The sequence below is a fragment of the Anas acuta genome, chromosome 17 (genome assembly GCF_963932015.1).
Source record: "Anas acuta chromosome 17, bAnaAcu1.1, whole genome shotgun sequence".
NCBI classification, from domain to species: domain Eukaryota; kingdom Metazoa; phylum Chordata; class Aves; order Anseriformes; family Anatidae; genus Anas; species Anas acuta.
In genome coordinates, this window is record NC_088995.1 from 5,113,361 (window position 1) to 5,126,944 (window position 13,584).

At 60.4% G+C, this 13,584-nt stretch overlaps 2 protein-coding genes across 6 annotated transcripts; both read left to right on the forward strand.

The window, feature by feature from the left end:
• Positions 1–4,382: 4,382 nt before the first annotated feature.
• GAL3ST1 (galactose-3-O-sulfotransferase 1) lies at positions 4,383–10,119 on the forward strand. Of its 4 annotated transcripts, none has more exons than XM_068701247.1 (3): positions 4,383–4,859; positions 7,294–7,430; positions 7,883–10,119. In XM_068701247.1, the coding sequence occupies exons 1-3, from the start codon at positions 4,527–4,529 to the stop codon at positions 9,030–9,032; spliced, it is 1,620 nt and encodes a 539-aa protein (XP_068557348.1). In that variant the 5' UTR covers positions 4,383–4,526; the 3' UTR covers positions 9,033–10,119. The 4 variants fall into 4 exon arrangements, with proteins under 4 accessions (XP_068557348.1, XP_068557349.1, XP_068557350.1 ...); XM_068701248.1 differs by lacking the exon at positions 4,383–4,859 and adding an exon at positions 5,074–5,810; XM_068701249.1 differs by lacking the exon at positions 4,383–4,859 and adding an exon at positions 5,083–5,768.
• Positions 10,120–10,743: 624 nt separating this feature from the next.
• LOC137865799 (zona pellucida sperm-binding protein 3-like) lies at positions 10,744–13,440 on the forward strand. 2 transcript variants are annotated; one of them, XM_068701252.1, is made up of 8 exons: positions 10,744–10,843; positions 11,232–11,417; positions 11,730–11,910; positions 12,008–12,119; positions 12,318–12,403; positions 12,698–12,792; positions 12,881–12,958; positions 13,133–13,440. In XM_068701252.1, exons 1-8 carry the CDS (start codon positions 10,792–10,794, stop codon positions 13,402–13,404), a joined length of 1,062 nt encoding a protein of 353 aa, XP_068557353.1. In that variant the 5' UTR covers positions 10,744–10,791; the 3' UTR covers positions 13,405–13,440. The 2 variants fall into 2 exon arrangements, with proteins under 2 accessions (XP_068557353.1, XP_068557354.1); XM_068701253.1 differs by having other exon boundaries at positions 12,321–12,403.
• Positions 13,441–13,584: the final 144 nt, after the last annotated feature.

Here is a 13,584-nt window from a genome sequence, read left to right on the forward strand (position 1 = left end):
TGTCGGCAGCACTGCCTGTGCTGGGGGATTGGTGTCGCAGGCATGACACGAGAGGTGTCCTCTTTGTGCTGGTGCTACTTCTGCTTCCTCAGCCCCGGGGCAGCAAGGGTTGCCTGAGAAAGAGGAGGACAAGGCGTGCTCTGGGCTCTTGCATCTCTCTTCAGCATTGTTCATTTTGCATGTCCACAGCTCTGGGATGTGCAAAAAGTCACTGCCCACCTGCCTGGAGCTCACGGCAGCGCCTGTGGGTGCTGCTATCAATGGTATTTATGGGGGACTCTCGCCTTGAGTCCTGGGATGCTCTGACTCACCAGGACGCTCTCTAACAGTCTGTTACTCTCTAGGACACACTGTGAGACTCATGCTTTCTTTTCATTTACAAATGTTTCAAACACAAACCACAAAATCACTCTTCTGTGCCAATGGTAACACAAGAAGCGCCCAATCCCTTTTTTTTGCATCTTCTGCCTTAGCAGAGCACTGAAGGATGTGCTCATGGAAGAACCTTTCCTTCTGCTACCTTACTTTTGTGTGCTGCAACAGAAGATCCACGATCCAGTATGCTTCCTGATTTCCCAGCTGATAACCCAAATCACGTTTCAAAGACAAAAACAATGTAACACAGAGTACACCAGCTGGGCATTAAAAGGATGTGACCTTCTCTGAAAAATCCCTGTTGCTCTGTTCCCTGTTGCAAATGTCTTACAAGCATTGATTCAGCAGCTGGTGTGTTCAAACAACTGCTCAGCATCAAATCATAGAAACATGGGATGGTTTGGGTTGGAAGCAGCCTTAAAGATCATCTCATTCCAACTCCTGCCAGGGGCAGGGACACGTCCCACTAGACCACGTTGCTCAAAGCCCCATCCAACCTGGCCTTGAACACTACAGGGATGGGGCACCCCCAGCTTCTCTGGGCAACCTGTTCCAGCACCTCACCACCCTCATCACAAGGAATTTCTTGCAAATATCTCATCTAAATCTACCCTCGTTTAGCTTAAAGGCTGCAGAGGGGACAGAGACAGGCTCTCTCCAGTGGTGCCCAGTGCCAGCACACGAGGCAGCGGGCACCAGCAGGAGCACAGGAGGTTCCCTCTGAACACCAGCACTGCTGTGCTGTGAGGGTGTCAGAGCCCTGCACAAGTTGCTCCCTCCTGAGAGATCTTCAAAAGCGGCCTGGACGTGGGCCCCCTGCTCTGGATGGCCCTGTTGGAGAAGGCCGTTTGGACAAGATGTTCTCCAGGGATTGTCAAGAAGTTTAAACCCCGCGCTGGTGGCCATGCTGTAGGGACACGTCTAGGCAGCAGGAGCTCCCAACTGCCCTTCCAGCAGCCCCGAGGGCTCCTGCACCTCCTTGGTGGTGCTAGCAGTTATGGTGACCTTGGGGAAGAGGAGGTTACACTGGGGTTAATCACTAAACTAAAGAAATATATGGAAAATATATAGAAAATGTATGGAAAATCTAGAGGGGCCATGGCCACCACCATGCATATCTTGGGAGAGGATTGACAGCATCGACAACAGCTGTGTTATCCCACTCCATCTGTACATCTCCACCTCTCTTCTAAACCCACATCCCAACATTTTTTTCCTCAGAACACAACCTCCCCCCCGTCTTCCCTCCCCGAGGCCCGTGCGCAGACCCGAAGCCTAACATGGCTGCCACCCCGGCCCCATGGTGCCTCAGCTCGGGGTGGGAGGTGGTGAGGAGGCGGCAACCTGGGGACAGGGGGAGGAGGAGCTCATTTTCCTGTAAGGTTTGTGGTGGTTTGTTGTTTTTTTTTAACTCTTTTTTTTGTTTGTTTAGTTTGGAGGTTTGAATGTGTAGCTGCGAGGGTTGAGGAGGGTTTAGGGGAGCGTGCCTCATGGAAGTTGTGTCATCTCGTGGGGTTTTTGTGGAAGATCCTTGCTCCGGGGCAGCAGCGGGGTTTCAGGTGTGGCAAATAAGACAGCCATGGCATGCTGCGACGTGGCAGAGCCCTGCTGCTGCTCCGCCATTCGCATCGCCATCTCAAGCCTCCATTTCCCCCTCCATAACTCCCCATAACGCTACAATTTCCCCACAGCTCTCACAAATGGGGCGATAAGGGCATAATAAGTTCCTCCAAGCCTGAGTAACTTTTGTCCAAAGGAGCTGAGGCCTGGCGCTCCCCATGACAGGACGGGTGTGCCCTGCTTGTGTGACATGGCCCCTGGTAGGTGACATCGGCACAGTGCCCGCGTTCAGCTGGAAACCTCTCTTGTTCCCCACTCGGGTGGGTGCTTCCCTAGGAGTTTCTCCTGGGTAGGTGACGGGGACAAGAGCACCCCATGCTGGGGGTAAAGCCCTCCTGGAGCTGCAGTCCTTGGTGAGGCAAGTCAGCACCTATGGGTGCCCCTTCCCACTCAGCCGTCACTAGCAGGAGGTTTTTGGTTTGGGATAGACTTGGTGATATTCTTAAAAGATAAATCTCACCCACTCGAATCATGGAGGTGTTTCTCAGGAGGCTTCTGCCACGGTCTTGTGGGTCTTGTGCTTTGAGTTTGGCTATTGGGATTTGGGGTTAACCACCCTTGGGCTGCCTGGGGTGTCACACACACAGGGTTTATTTCAGTCCCATCCCAAGGCCATGAGCACCTCTTTGCTGGTGGGACTGGGCACCACTGCTGGGGCCAGGCTGCCATGTCCTGGCTGCAGCTGCTGGATGCTGTGGCCCTCTTCTGACTGGAACCACTGCAAAGCACCATCCTGCCCTCTGAAAAATGAGAAACTGGCAGGATGAAAGGTGATGGTCTGGAGATCAGAGAGCTTCAGAGAAGGGGTGGGAGCTTGCAAGGAACAGGGCTCCTTGCCCTGGCTGAGTCCCAGCCCAGACAGTGGAGCTGGCACAGTGCAGCTGGGGCCTGTCCATGTTGGGGGACATCAGGGACGAGGATGGGAAGGCAATTCATCCAGAGCCAGGTGTGTGTGACTTAATCCAGTGTCGTGCTTGCTTCACGCAGACTGCTCATTGCGACAGATGTGCCTCAGGGACAGGTGAGGAGATGGGCGAGAAATCACTGGCACAAATCCAGCCAGGGCTAGGCTCAGCGGTGCGTCAGCGGAGAGCTCGGTGGTGCCACCGACCTGGCACGGTCCCCGCAGTCCCTGCAGGCAGTTCTGCTGCATGGGGCAGCCAGGGAGAAGTCAGAGGAACTGCTCTGGGCTGCTCTCTCCCCATAACCAGCTTGTGGCAGGGTCCTGTCCCCATCTGGGCAGGGAGTGCAGCATCCTCTGCCTCCCCAAGGCACATTCTTTTGCCCTGGAGAAGGCTCGACCATCTCAAGAGGTTTTTTACGAGGATACCCTGTCCCTAACCGTGGTGAAGGCTGTGCCATCTCAAGCCACCTGTGGATGTTCCTGTTTCTTTCCTCTGTTCATGGAGAGCCTGGGATGGCTGACATAGGCTCAGGGTTTCATTTTGACCATACTGAGGTTGCCTACACAGGTTTTCTTATCCTGTGACATTGGGGACAGCATGAGCTGCTTGGTCCCTCTTCCTGCAGTGATGGAGACCATTCTAGTTTTTCTTTTTCCTGGGTACACTGAAGTGACTGCAATGGGGCAACAGCTTCGCTTCATCCTCCTGTCTGTCCTCCCTCGCTGGGAGACCCAAACACATCCAGGTGCTGGGCCTGGCAGCGGGCATGCCTGTGGGTGCCCCACGGTTATAGCAGAGCTGCTGCTAGGGTGGTGGGAAGGAGCCAGGGCTGCACGGACACACAATGGCCCCTTCTGTGGCCAGTGGTGGGGTGATGTGGGAAGGAAACGGCGCTCACCGGCTTCCGCACAGCTCTGCTGCCGCTGCTGCGGAACAAAGGAGCCATGGGGCACGCAGTGCCACGGGTGCTGGTGGCAAAGCAAAGCTGGCTCCCACCAAACAAAACCTTTGTGTCCCAGCGAGTGAGAGAGACCCTGGTTCCCTTTGGGGTCCCCTGGGTACCCACCTCCTCTTTCTTATGGCTGAGCAGCAGCAGTGATGTGCTGAAGGGCGGGGAGCACAGGCACTGCTGTTGTATGGCCATAAAAGCTGTCAAGATACAGCGGGCAGCAGGGGACGGGGAGGATGGAGCCTGGGGCTTTTTCTCTCTCTTTTTCTGAGAGAGAAAAGAAAACAGCCTGAAGCTGCTCCCCGTAGGGAAAAGCTCATCCCATGAGGCCATGGCAGGAAAGGGACATCCCCGAGAAGGGATGGCCACCGTCCTTGCATCCTGGGGTCCATAAAACAGCTGAGCGAGCACCACCGGCACTCCCTGGCTGCGTTCAACTTCCCCTTGGCACTTACGGGGCAGGGAGTTTCCACTCCTCCAGCACCCCAAGGAGCCCCAGAGCCCCCCGGCCCCGCTCAGCCGGGGGTGCCGGGTGGCAGCGCCAGGCCGGGCCGGGGCAGAGCCGGCTCTGGCTGCAGCAAGCCGGGGCGCTGGGCCACAATGTCCCCGTTGATGGCCGTGGCGCAGATGGAGACAAACGGCCCCGTTGTTGTGCGCGCGGGGCGGCAGCGGGGTGAATGAGCCCTCTGTGCTCCCTCGGTGGGTGGAGAGACGGAGCCTTTGCGGCCGCTCGGGTGGCAGCGGGAGCCCCGGCAGCGCCTCGCTCCGCGCCTCGAGCCGGCAGCGCTGGGAGAGGAGCTCAGCCCCATTCGGCTTCGCCCTCCCCGCCCAGGCGGGTGCGCTGGGGCCGAATTTCGGGCGATGGCTTAGGGAGGGTGGGAAGCGGCTGGGGGCTGCTTTGGGAGAGCCTGTTCCATGTCGGAGCAGCATCGCCCCCCACGCCCCACGCCCCAGCAAGCCGAGGAGAGGAGAGGGACGGTCTGCGGGGAGCAGCCGGAGCAAAGGAAGAGGTGATGGGGGCTGGTGGGGGGCTGGGAGGGCTGCGGGGGCCAGCACAGGGGGATTTCAGGATGCAAGGGGCATGTGGGCACCAGCACCCACGGGATAAGATGCCGGGACGAGGGGGATGGGGTGAGCACGCACGGAGCAGCGTGCCCACAGCGCGCATTGGCACGGGATGAAGAGAGCCTGAGCCAGAGCCACTGGGGGCTGGGAGGGTGCCCTGTGCCTGGTTCCTTAAATTTGGGCTGGAAAGGGGTCGGTGCCTGTAAGGGAAAACGTAGAAGAGGGCTGCCACGGGGGAGTGTTGGACCTGGGGGGATGCAGGGCTGTGGGGATACAGCATGGGGCCGTGTCCTCACGCTGTGGCCGTGACCACCGGCTCCGGCTGGGGCTTTCAAGTGGTTGGGCGAGGGCCGGCGCCAGCGGCTGCCCTGCTCCGCTGGGAGCCCCAGGACAAAGCCTCCACCTTAGCATTTCTCCTGCTGAGCTATTAATAATTAAGCCACTCACTTAAGGCAAAGTCAATAGAGTAACTGGGCTGGGAACTGTTTGCAAGAAACACCCCGCTGGAGCCAGCCCGGGTGGAGCTCAGCATCCCCTCGGCATCCCTGCCAGCGGGGCCGGGCGCTGGCAGCCACGGAGATGCTGGGGGCAGCTCAGCCATGCTCTCGCCGTCATTTCTGCCGCTCGGAAAACCCGCAGAGCGGAGGCTGAGCTCGCCTGGGGTCGGCGAGGGCGAGCCGTGCCCAGCGTCCGGTTACATTTTCCATCCATTATTCATCAAGATGGAAATCTCAGCTGCGGCGTGGCTCGCTGCCCTCCGCCGGGCCGGGGCAGGAGAGATGCAGGTGGAGGACGGAGACCAGCGCCGCGGGAAGGCTTCGTGCACAGCGGGGCGAGACGCCGGCGGGGGCCCGGTAGTTTTTCCGCATGGTTTTCCTCTGCGAAATCCCCGGGAGGTCTGTGCTGCTGGCTGCACCCGCCAGGCTGCGGGGTTTTCATGCTCTGCACGGCACCGCGGGGCGGCTGAAGGGTGCCAAGGATGGCTGGCGGCCAGAAGGGTGCCAGGAGGCAGGGCAAGGCGTGCGGGCAGCTCGTCCGCCGGTCCCCGCGGGGGCACGTCCGTGTGTCCTGGGGGGAGGACAGCCCTGCTGCAATGCGGCGCCGGGGCAGCTCCTGGCTCGGGGAGCAGACGCGGGGCACGGCGCGGCAATGGTGCAGGTGCTGCAGGGACTCGTGGGGCTGTGTGTGAGTGTGTGCACGTGTGTGTAGTGTGTGTGTGTGTCCTCATCCATGGGTCTGCAGGCAAAATGTGCACAGGGGGGTGCGGATGCCGGTGTCCTTGTCCATATGAACTGCGTGCACATACGGCTGTGTCCTTGCCTGTGCATGTGCGTGAGTGCGCAGAGGTGTTTGGCTGTGTCCTTGTGTGTGTGCGTGCATAATGTGCAGAGATGTGTGTCCTTCTGTGCGTGCACACGCATGGAATGCGCAGGTGGCTGTGTCCCTGCGTGTGCATGCACGAGTGTGCATGGATGTGCGAGCCCCTAAATGGACGTGCGTGTCTGTACGCGTGTGCACGGATGTGTGCGTGTCCTTGTCCTCACGTCGGCGTGCACGAGCGTTCACGGGGGGGTGTGGCTGCCTGTGTCCTTGTGCATGAGGAGGCACGGATGTGTGTGCACGAGTGTGTACAGCTGGATACGTGTGCGTGCATCAGCGTGCACACGTGTGTCCATGTCCTTGTGTGCACGTGGGAATGTGAGCGTGCAGAGGTGTGTGTGCACGCATAACGTGCAGAGAGATGTGTGCCCTGTGTGCGTGCACACACATAAATGTGCACAGGAGTGCCTGTGTCCCTGTGCACGCGTGTGGGGAGGTGGGGGTGACCCTGTAGCTCGGTGCACACCTCTGTGTGTGTGTACATTTGTGCAGGGGTGGCTGTGTGCACGTGCCCTCCTTCGTGCACGTGTGTGTTTGTGCACATGTGTGTGGTCACGCAGAGCCACCCGCTGCTGGTGGGGCTGTGTGGGGTGGGTGGCGTGGGATGGATCCGCACCCGGTGGGACCTGCAGCAGTGCCACAGCTCCTCGGTGCTGTGGTGCCCCACGGCCGGGCGTCTGCTGGGTGTGGGTGGCGGAGACGCCCCTTCTGCCACCCCAGCTCTTCAAGTTGTGCTTTTTGCAAGGAAATTGCTTTTGGTTTTTGCAGCATGGGCAAGAGCGACGCGGTGTGGGCAGCGCTGCAGCACCCTGGCCATGACTCCCTCACCGCCCAGGACATGCCTGGCACCGGTTCTCCCCTCCCACATCGCCTAAAATCCCCCTGCAGTGCTCCCTGAGCCTTATTTGCTTGAAATTTGTCTCACGTGGTCTTTGTTCCGCATTCTCCCTGTCCTTCACCACCCGCGTTGCTGACAGCTGTCCCTTCTGCTCCTCGCAGGTGACCACGATGCTGCAGCACCATGGGAAGCCCTGGAGGTCCATGTGCAAGGGACTCGTCCTGGGGACCCTCCTGACCAGCTTCATGCTGCTGCTCTACTCCTACGCTGTGCCCCCGCTGCAAGTCAGCCTGACGGAGTGAGTATCACACAAATCCCTCTGTCACCTGGGCAGGACTGTTCCTGGGGGCTTTACAGGCTCTGGTGCCTTGCTCTGAGATGTCACCGTCCTCAAGGGCCACACCTAGCCCCGTCCCTGTGACCATGGGGAGCATTAATCTCTGCTTTTAATAATCTTGGCTATTATTATAAAACAGCTCCACGTGCGGGTATTTAAGTTGCTTTCTGTCTCCTGGTGCCCCACATTGCCATCCCGCGGCGTTAACGAGGATCAGAGCTGCATCTTCCCTGGGGTCGTCCAATGTCACTCAGCGCTGGGGCATCTGTTACCGGTTTCGGGCATCTCAAATAGCACAGGGATTATTTGTTACGCTCGCTCCTCTGACAGCCCTCAGCCTGTATGGTGATACCACTTGCTTCTTTCCCTCTCTGCCCACCTCACCACGCTGTCCTCTCTCTCCTCCCCACCAGGATCCCCATCCCCTACTCCTGCTCCTCCTCCCCGGCCCAAGCCAAGGGGCGGGCGGTGGCCAACGGCACACGCAGCCCTTCGGGAGGAGGCTGCCGGCCCAAGCTGGACATCATGTTCATGAAGACGCACAAGACGGCCAGCAGCACCATCCTCAACATCCTCTTCCGCTTCGGAGAGAAGCACCGCCTCAAATTCGCCTTCCCCAACGGCCGCAACGACTTCTACTACCCCTCCTACTTCGAGAGGAGCCAGGTGCAGCACTACCGGCCGGGCATGTGCTTCAACATCATCTGCAACCACATGCGCTTCCACTACCAGGAGGTGCGCAAGCTCCTGCCGGAGGACACCACCTTCGTGACGGTGCTGCGGGACCCTGCCTACCTCTTCGAGTCCTCTTTCCACTACTTCGGGCGCGTCATCCCCCTCACCTGGAAGCTGCCTGGGGAGGACAAGCTGGCTGAGTTCCTGCGGGACCCCTGGCATTACTACGACCCGAACGGGTTCAACGCGCACTACCTCCAAAACCTCCTCTTCTTCGACTTGGGCTATGACAACAACATGAACGCCGACAGCCCGCTGGTGGAGCAGCACATCCAGGAGATAGATCAGCGCTTCCACCTGGTCATGCTGCTGGAGTATTTTGACGAGTCCCTGGTGCTGCTGAAGGACCTGCTGTGCTGGCAGCTGGAGGACATCCTCTACTTCAAGCTCAACGCTCGCAAGGGCTCCACCATCTCCCGGCTGACACCTGAGCTCTACGAGAAGGCGACTTCTTGGAACCTCATCGACGCCAAACTCTACCGTTATTTTAATGCCACCTTCTGGCGGAAGGTGGAGGCCTACGGGAGGGAGCGGATGGCCAAGGACGTTGCCGAGCTGCAGCAGGAGAACGAGAAGATGAAGAGCATTTGCATCGACGGGGGGCACGCCGTGGACGCCAGCGCCATCCAGGAGTCCTCCATGCAGCCGTGGCAGCCGCTCGGGGAGAAGTCCATCCTGGGCTACAACTTGAAGAAGAAGATCAACAAGAAGCACCAGAAGCTGTGCCGCAAGATGCTGACACCCGAGATCCAGTACCTGACGGACCTCGGGGTCAACCTGTGGATCACCAAGCTGTGGAGCTGGGTGCGGGACTTCCTCAAGTGGTAGGAGAAGGTGGGCGCCCTGTGGGAGAGCCAGGGGCTCGCGATTTCCTTCCGTCACCTGTCTTTGGGTTGGGCATGAGCAGAACCAAACGGTGGCTCCCAGAGGTGCTCCCAACCCTGGGCACCCAAGAGTGACGGAGGGGACGTGGGGACCCAGCTCAGAGGCCACTGCTGCCAGCAGCAAGGGCTTCAAGGATTGGGGGGGTTTGGGGGTCTTTCCCAACAGGATCCACTTCTTCCTGCCACGTGGAAATGCTGGAGGCAGGATGGGAAGGACAGGTCCCCGTCGTGCCCTTGTCACAGCAATAGACATCCACCACTGCGCCACCAGGGGTGCGCTGCGGGTCGGGCAGTGGTGGGACCCGTGGGGCCAGGCGTGCACGGGTATTTTGGAGCATCACTCCCAGTGGGGGCTGCTCTCACCATCCCCTTTCCCTCCAGCCCAGTTTTTGGGGCCCACCACGCTGCTGGGGCTCCCCCAGCCCATGGGTGCGTCGAGTGCCACGCGTCCTCAGCGCACCCGTGGTGCCTGGCACACCATCAGCCCAGACCCAGGAAGCCCCAGCAGGTTTCTAAGCACCAGCCACACGTGAATTTGCAGAGCAACAAAACCACCCCAAAAGCCCCAGCCTGTGCCAGCGGCGGTCCCCAGCACGTCCATGCAGGACCCCATGGCAGCAGGTCCCCCCCCAGCCCCCTCTTGTCCCAGTTAGAGGGCCCTGTGGTGCCAGTCCCCACCGGGGACATCCCGGGAGGACCACGGGGTCTGGTGAGAACTGGTGTGGGGAGCAGGCGTGGAGCAGGGTCCCAGAGGTGCCAGCCCTGGGTACAAGTGGGACACGGGGACGAGCCACATCATGGGGAGCCCTCGGGTGTCCTGGCCGGGCTGGATGACAATGGCACGGGTAAAGCTGAGAGTGGCCCAGGCCGGGCACCGAGGTGGCACTGTGCGGCTGCAGGGGTGACAGGAGGTTGTCACCTGCCCGGGGACAGCAGCAGGGAGCCCGGCCCTGCCACTCCCCGGTGTGGTTCGTGTTCTGCTCTGTTTGTAAATGCAAGCAATAAAAAAAAAAAAAAAGAAAAAAAAAAAAAGCAATTCTATTTTGTAAGATAATCGGATTGTATATTTGGCAGTTTTTAATACACCAATGGTCCAGCTGGTCTCCATCGGTCTCGTTCTTCTCCGTGGGAAGGGGATGGGGACAAGAGACAGATTTTGTCCCCTGGTGATGCCCCAGCTCTGCCCCCACCACCAGTGCCACCCGTTAAAGCTCCGCGGCCCGGTGCTCGGAGGCCCTGGGTGCGTGGGGTGATGGCAGGTCCCTGTTGGCTGGGGATGGTGGCACTGGGATGTCACTGAAGGGGCAAGTCCCGAAGATGCTCTTTGGGGCGGGCAGGGAGCAGAGGTTTAGACACTGCTCCTGGGACATCCCTGGGTCGGGACAACCGCAGGGAAAAGCCACCACGGTTCCCCGTGACCACAAAAGTTTGTGTTTGTGGAGAAACACCCCTTCCCAGGGCCCCAAAATCCCCTCTGAAGCCCCAGCGGGTGTGCACCCAACAGCAGAGGCTTGGCTCTGCCTGATCTCCCGTGGCTTGCAGCAAGGTTTTGCTGCAGAGATCACAAAAACAGAGAACCAAAAAAGGGAAAAAAAAAGAAAAAAAGAAAAAAAAAAAAAAAATCAGCACCAGGTGGGGCCCATTTGCACTCACCTGCTCTTAAATGCCCCCCAACACTGGGGCTGAGCTGTTGCTCTCTGAGGATGGGGCTGTGCTGGTGGGTGCTGGTGTGCGGGGCCGTGCTGGGGGTGGCAGGTGAGTGGGGCTGGGGACCCCTGGCTGCTCCTGCTGGGGGGTGGGTGCCCCGTGGTGCTGGTTCCTGATGCCCTCCGGTTCCTGCTGGTACTGGTCCTACTGGGGGAGGTGGTCTGGGAGCTCCCTGTCCCTACAGATCCTTTAGGGGCTGGTCTGGATGGGGCTCCAGGGCTACCCATGGGGTCCCTGGCTGCTGGTGGTGCTCTCCCACACCATGAGCAGCTCCAGATGTGCTCCTGGGGGGTTCTTTGCTTGGTGCTGCCCCCACCTCCCCTCCGTGAGCTCTGGAGATATCTGAGGACCTGGGTGTCCTCTCCACACCTCAAGGATGCTGCTCCCATCGCTTTGTGCTCAGCCCCCCCCCCGCTAATCCCCTTCCTTCCCGCAGGGACCCCCACGGCCCCGGCTGCTCCCACATTTTCTGGCCATGTGGCAGTGGCCCCAGTGACATCCTCGGGTTTGGGGACACAGGCGATGTCCCCAGCACCTGCTGCTGCCACCGTGCCTGGTGGGATTCACGCACAGCCCCGCTCAGAGGAGCCCAGCATGAACTTCACCTTGAGGCTCCTGCACGGTGAGTGCTCTGAGTTGTGTGTTAGGAGGGGCAAGACCCTGGGATGGACCCATTATGAAGGTTTTGCGGTTCTTATCAGTCTGATGGGTGATGTGGTCCTGTTCTGCTCCTTGGGGTTGGACCAGGAAGGTGCTGCAGGTCTGGAGCCAGGCCAAGGTGACAGCCAGCAGCAGGGGGTGGGCTCCAAAACCAGGTTCCTGCCTCACAGCAGTGGGGGCACAGACCCCTTATGGGCTTGGGACATGTCTTAAGTCCCCATCTGTGGTGGGACAGGCTCGGGGATGTCACACTGATCCCATTTTCCTCCTTCAGGGGATCCTGGTGCCACGAAGATGCCGCTGGTGCTCAGCTCTGCTTCTGTCCTCCACCTGGAGGCCAGGGTGGACTTCGGGCCTGGTGTCTCCCCCAGGATCTACGTGGACCAGTGCTACGGGACAGCCTCGGGGTGGCCGGGACACTCCAGGAGGGCCTACGTGGTGGTCAACAGCCAAGGGTGGGTGCTGGGGCCTTGCCAGGCCTCCTGGTGTGGGGTGGGAGAGGTCCTGGGGTCAGTTTGGAAACGTCCCTGACTTGTTCCTGGGTCTCCCCAGGTGCCTGCACGGCCCGAATCTGGGCAGTGTGTCCGTCCAGCACCAGAGACGGGCGTCTGTCCTCCAGCTCTCCATCCTGCCCCCCGTGCTGGAGGCTGAGCCCGAGGAGGAGGTGAGGTTGTGGTGGAGCAGGATTCCTGGTGGTGGGCCACCTCCTCAGGGTGACCTGGGTGTCCCCAAGGCCTCGTCCCTCTGTGGGCGTTCCTGGTCCCGAATAAGGAGCCCTGAAGCCGTGGGGTGGACACAAAGGTGGGAGGGAGGGGAAGGGTGAGCTGCCCGGAGGTGGTGGTGAGGACGGATGGTGTCCCAGCAGGTCTACGTGCACTGCCTGCTGACGGCGTGGGGCACCCAGAAACACATCCTGAGGTCCTGCTTCTACAGCGAAACCGCAGCCAGGTGAGCTCTGCCTCCACGTGGGCTCCCTGCTGGCACCCAGGAGCTGGGCAGGGACCACAGCACCCATGGGTGCTCTGGGAGCAGAAGCCACTGGTGCCATTTTGGGGTCAGGGGACACATCCTGTGGTCTGGGTGCCACCCCTTCCACCCCACGTGTCCCCCTGGTTGTGGATGAGCTGGGAAAGACCCCTCTGGGGTTTCCAAGACCCAAAAAGGACGGAGGACACGATGCCACATGGGTTTTGGGTGGGTGCTGGGGACCCGAGGACCCCCAGCTCTGCCCTTCCCTCCCAGGTGGCACAACGCAGAGGACCCTTCCCGGAGCGCCCTGTGTGACTGCTGTGACAGCGGGTGTCCCCTTGGGGACACCCCACCAGGACAGCAGCCAGGTAGGCACCTTCTCTGGGGGCAGCTGGGTGGTTTTTGGGTGCCGTGGGACCAGAGGGGAGCCGCATGATGGGATGTGTCCACCCGCAGAGTTCCCAGGAGAGGGGATGCTCCACCGGGAGACCCTTGGCCCGTTTCTGGTGCAGGACCTGGTGCCGTGGTACGAAGGTGAGCAGCCAACCCCAAACTTCTCCCTTTTAGCCCCAAACCAACCCAACCATCTTGTGTTCACCATTCCCCACCCGGGAGGAACGGGGACACCCAGGACAGGGAGGCCCTAGAGGGGGGGGTCTCTCTGTCCTCGGTGCCCAACCCCTGACCCTATTGTCCCCCCCCCCCCAGCGCCGTGCCGCACGGTGAAGAAGCTGCTGCTGGCCGGGCTGGCCCTGCTGGGCAGCGCCATCGTGGCGGCCGTCCTCGTGGGGAGCGTGCTGGCCCTGGGCTTGGCCGTGTGGCGCCTGCGCAGGGGACAGCGGAGACGCCGGCGGCCGAGGCGGCAGTGTCCCTTCCAGGCGGAGCTGCAGGCCGTGGTGGGGGCCCTGGTCCCCAGGGAGCTGGAGAAAGAAGGGGAGCCCGGTTCGGAGTATCACAGCCTGGGGCACAGCTCGGTGTGAGCGGGGTTCCTTGGAAATAAAAGGGGTTTTTGTGAAGCTGCTCCTCCTGGGGGTGGTGTAGGGATTGGGGTTTCCAGGTAGGGCAGTGTGGTGCTGTGATCCTGGTGCTGGGACCGACCTGCCCAGGGGAATTCGGGTCCTGGGAGCTGGTGGCAGCTGCTGGTGGCAGTGCCCAGGTGC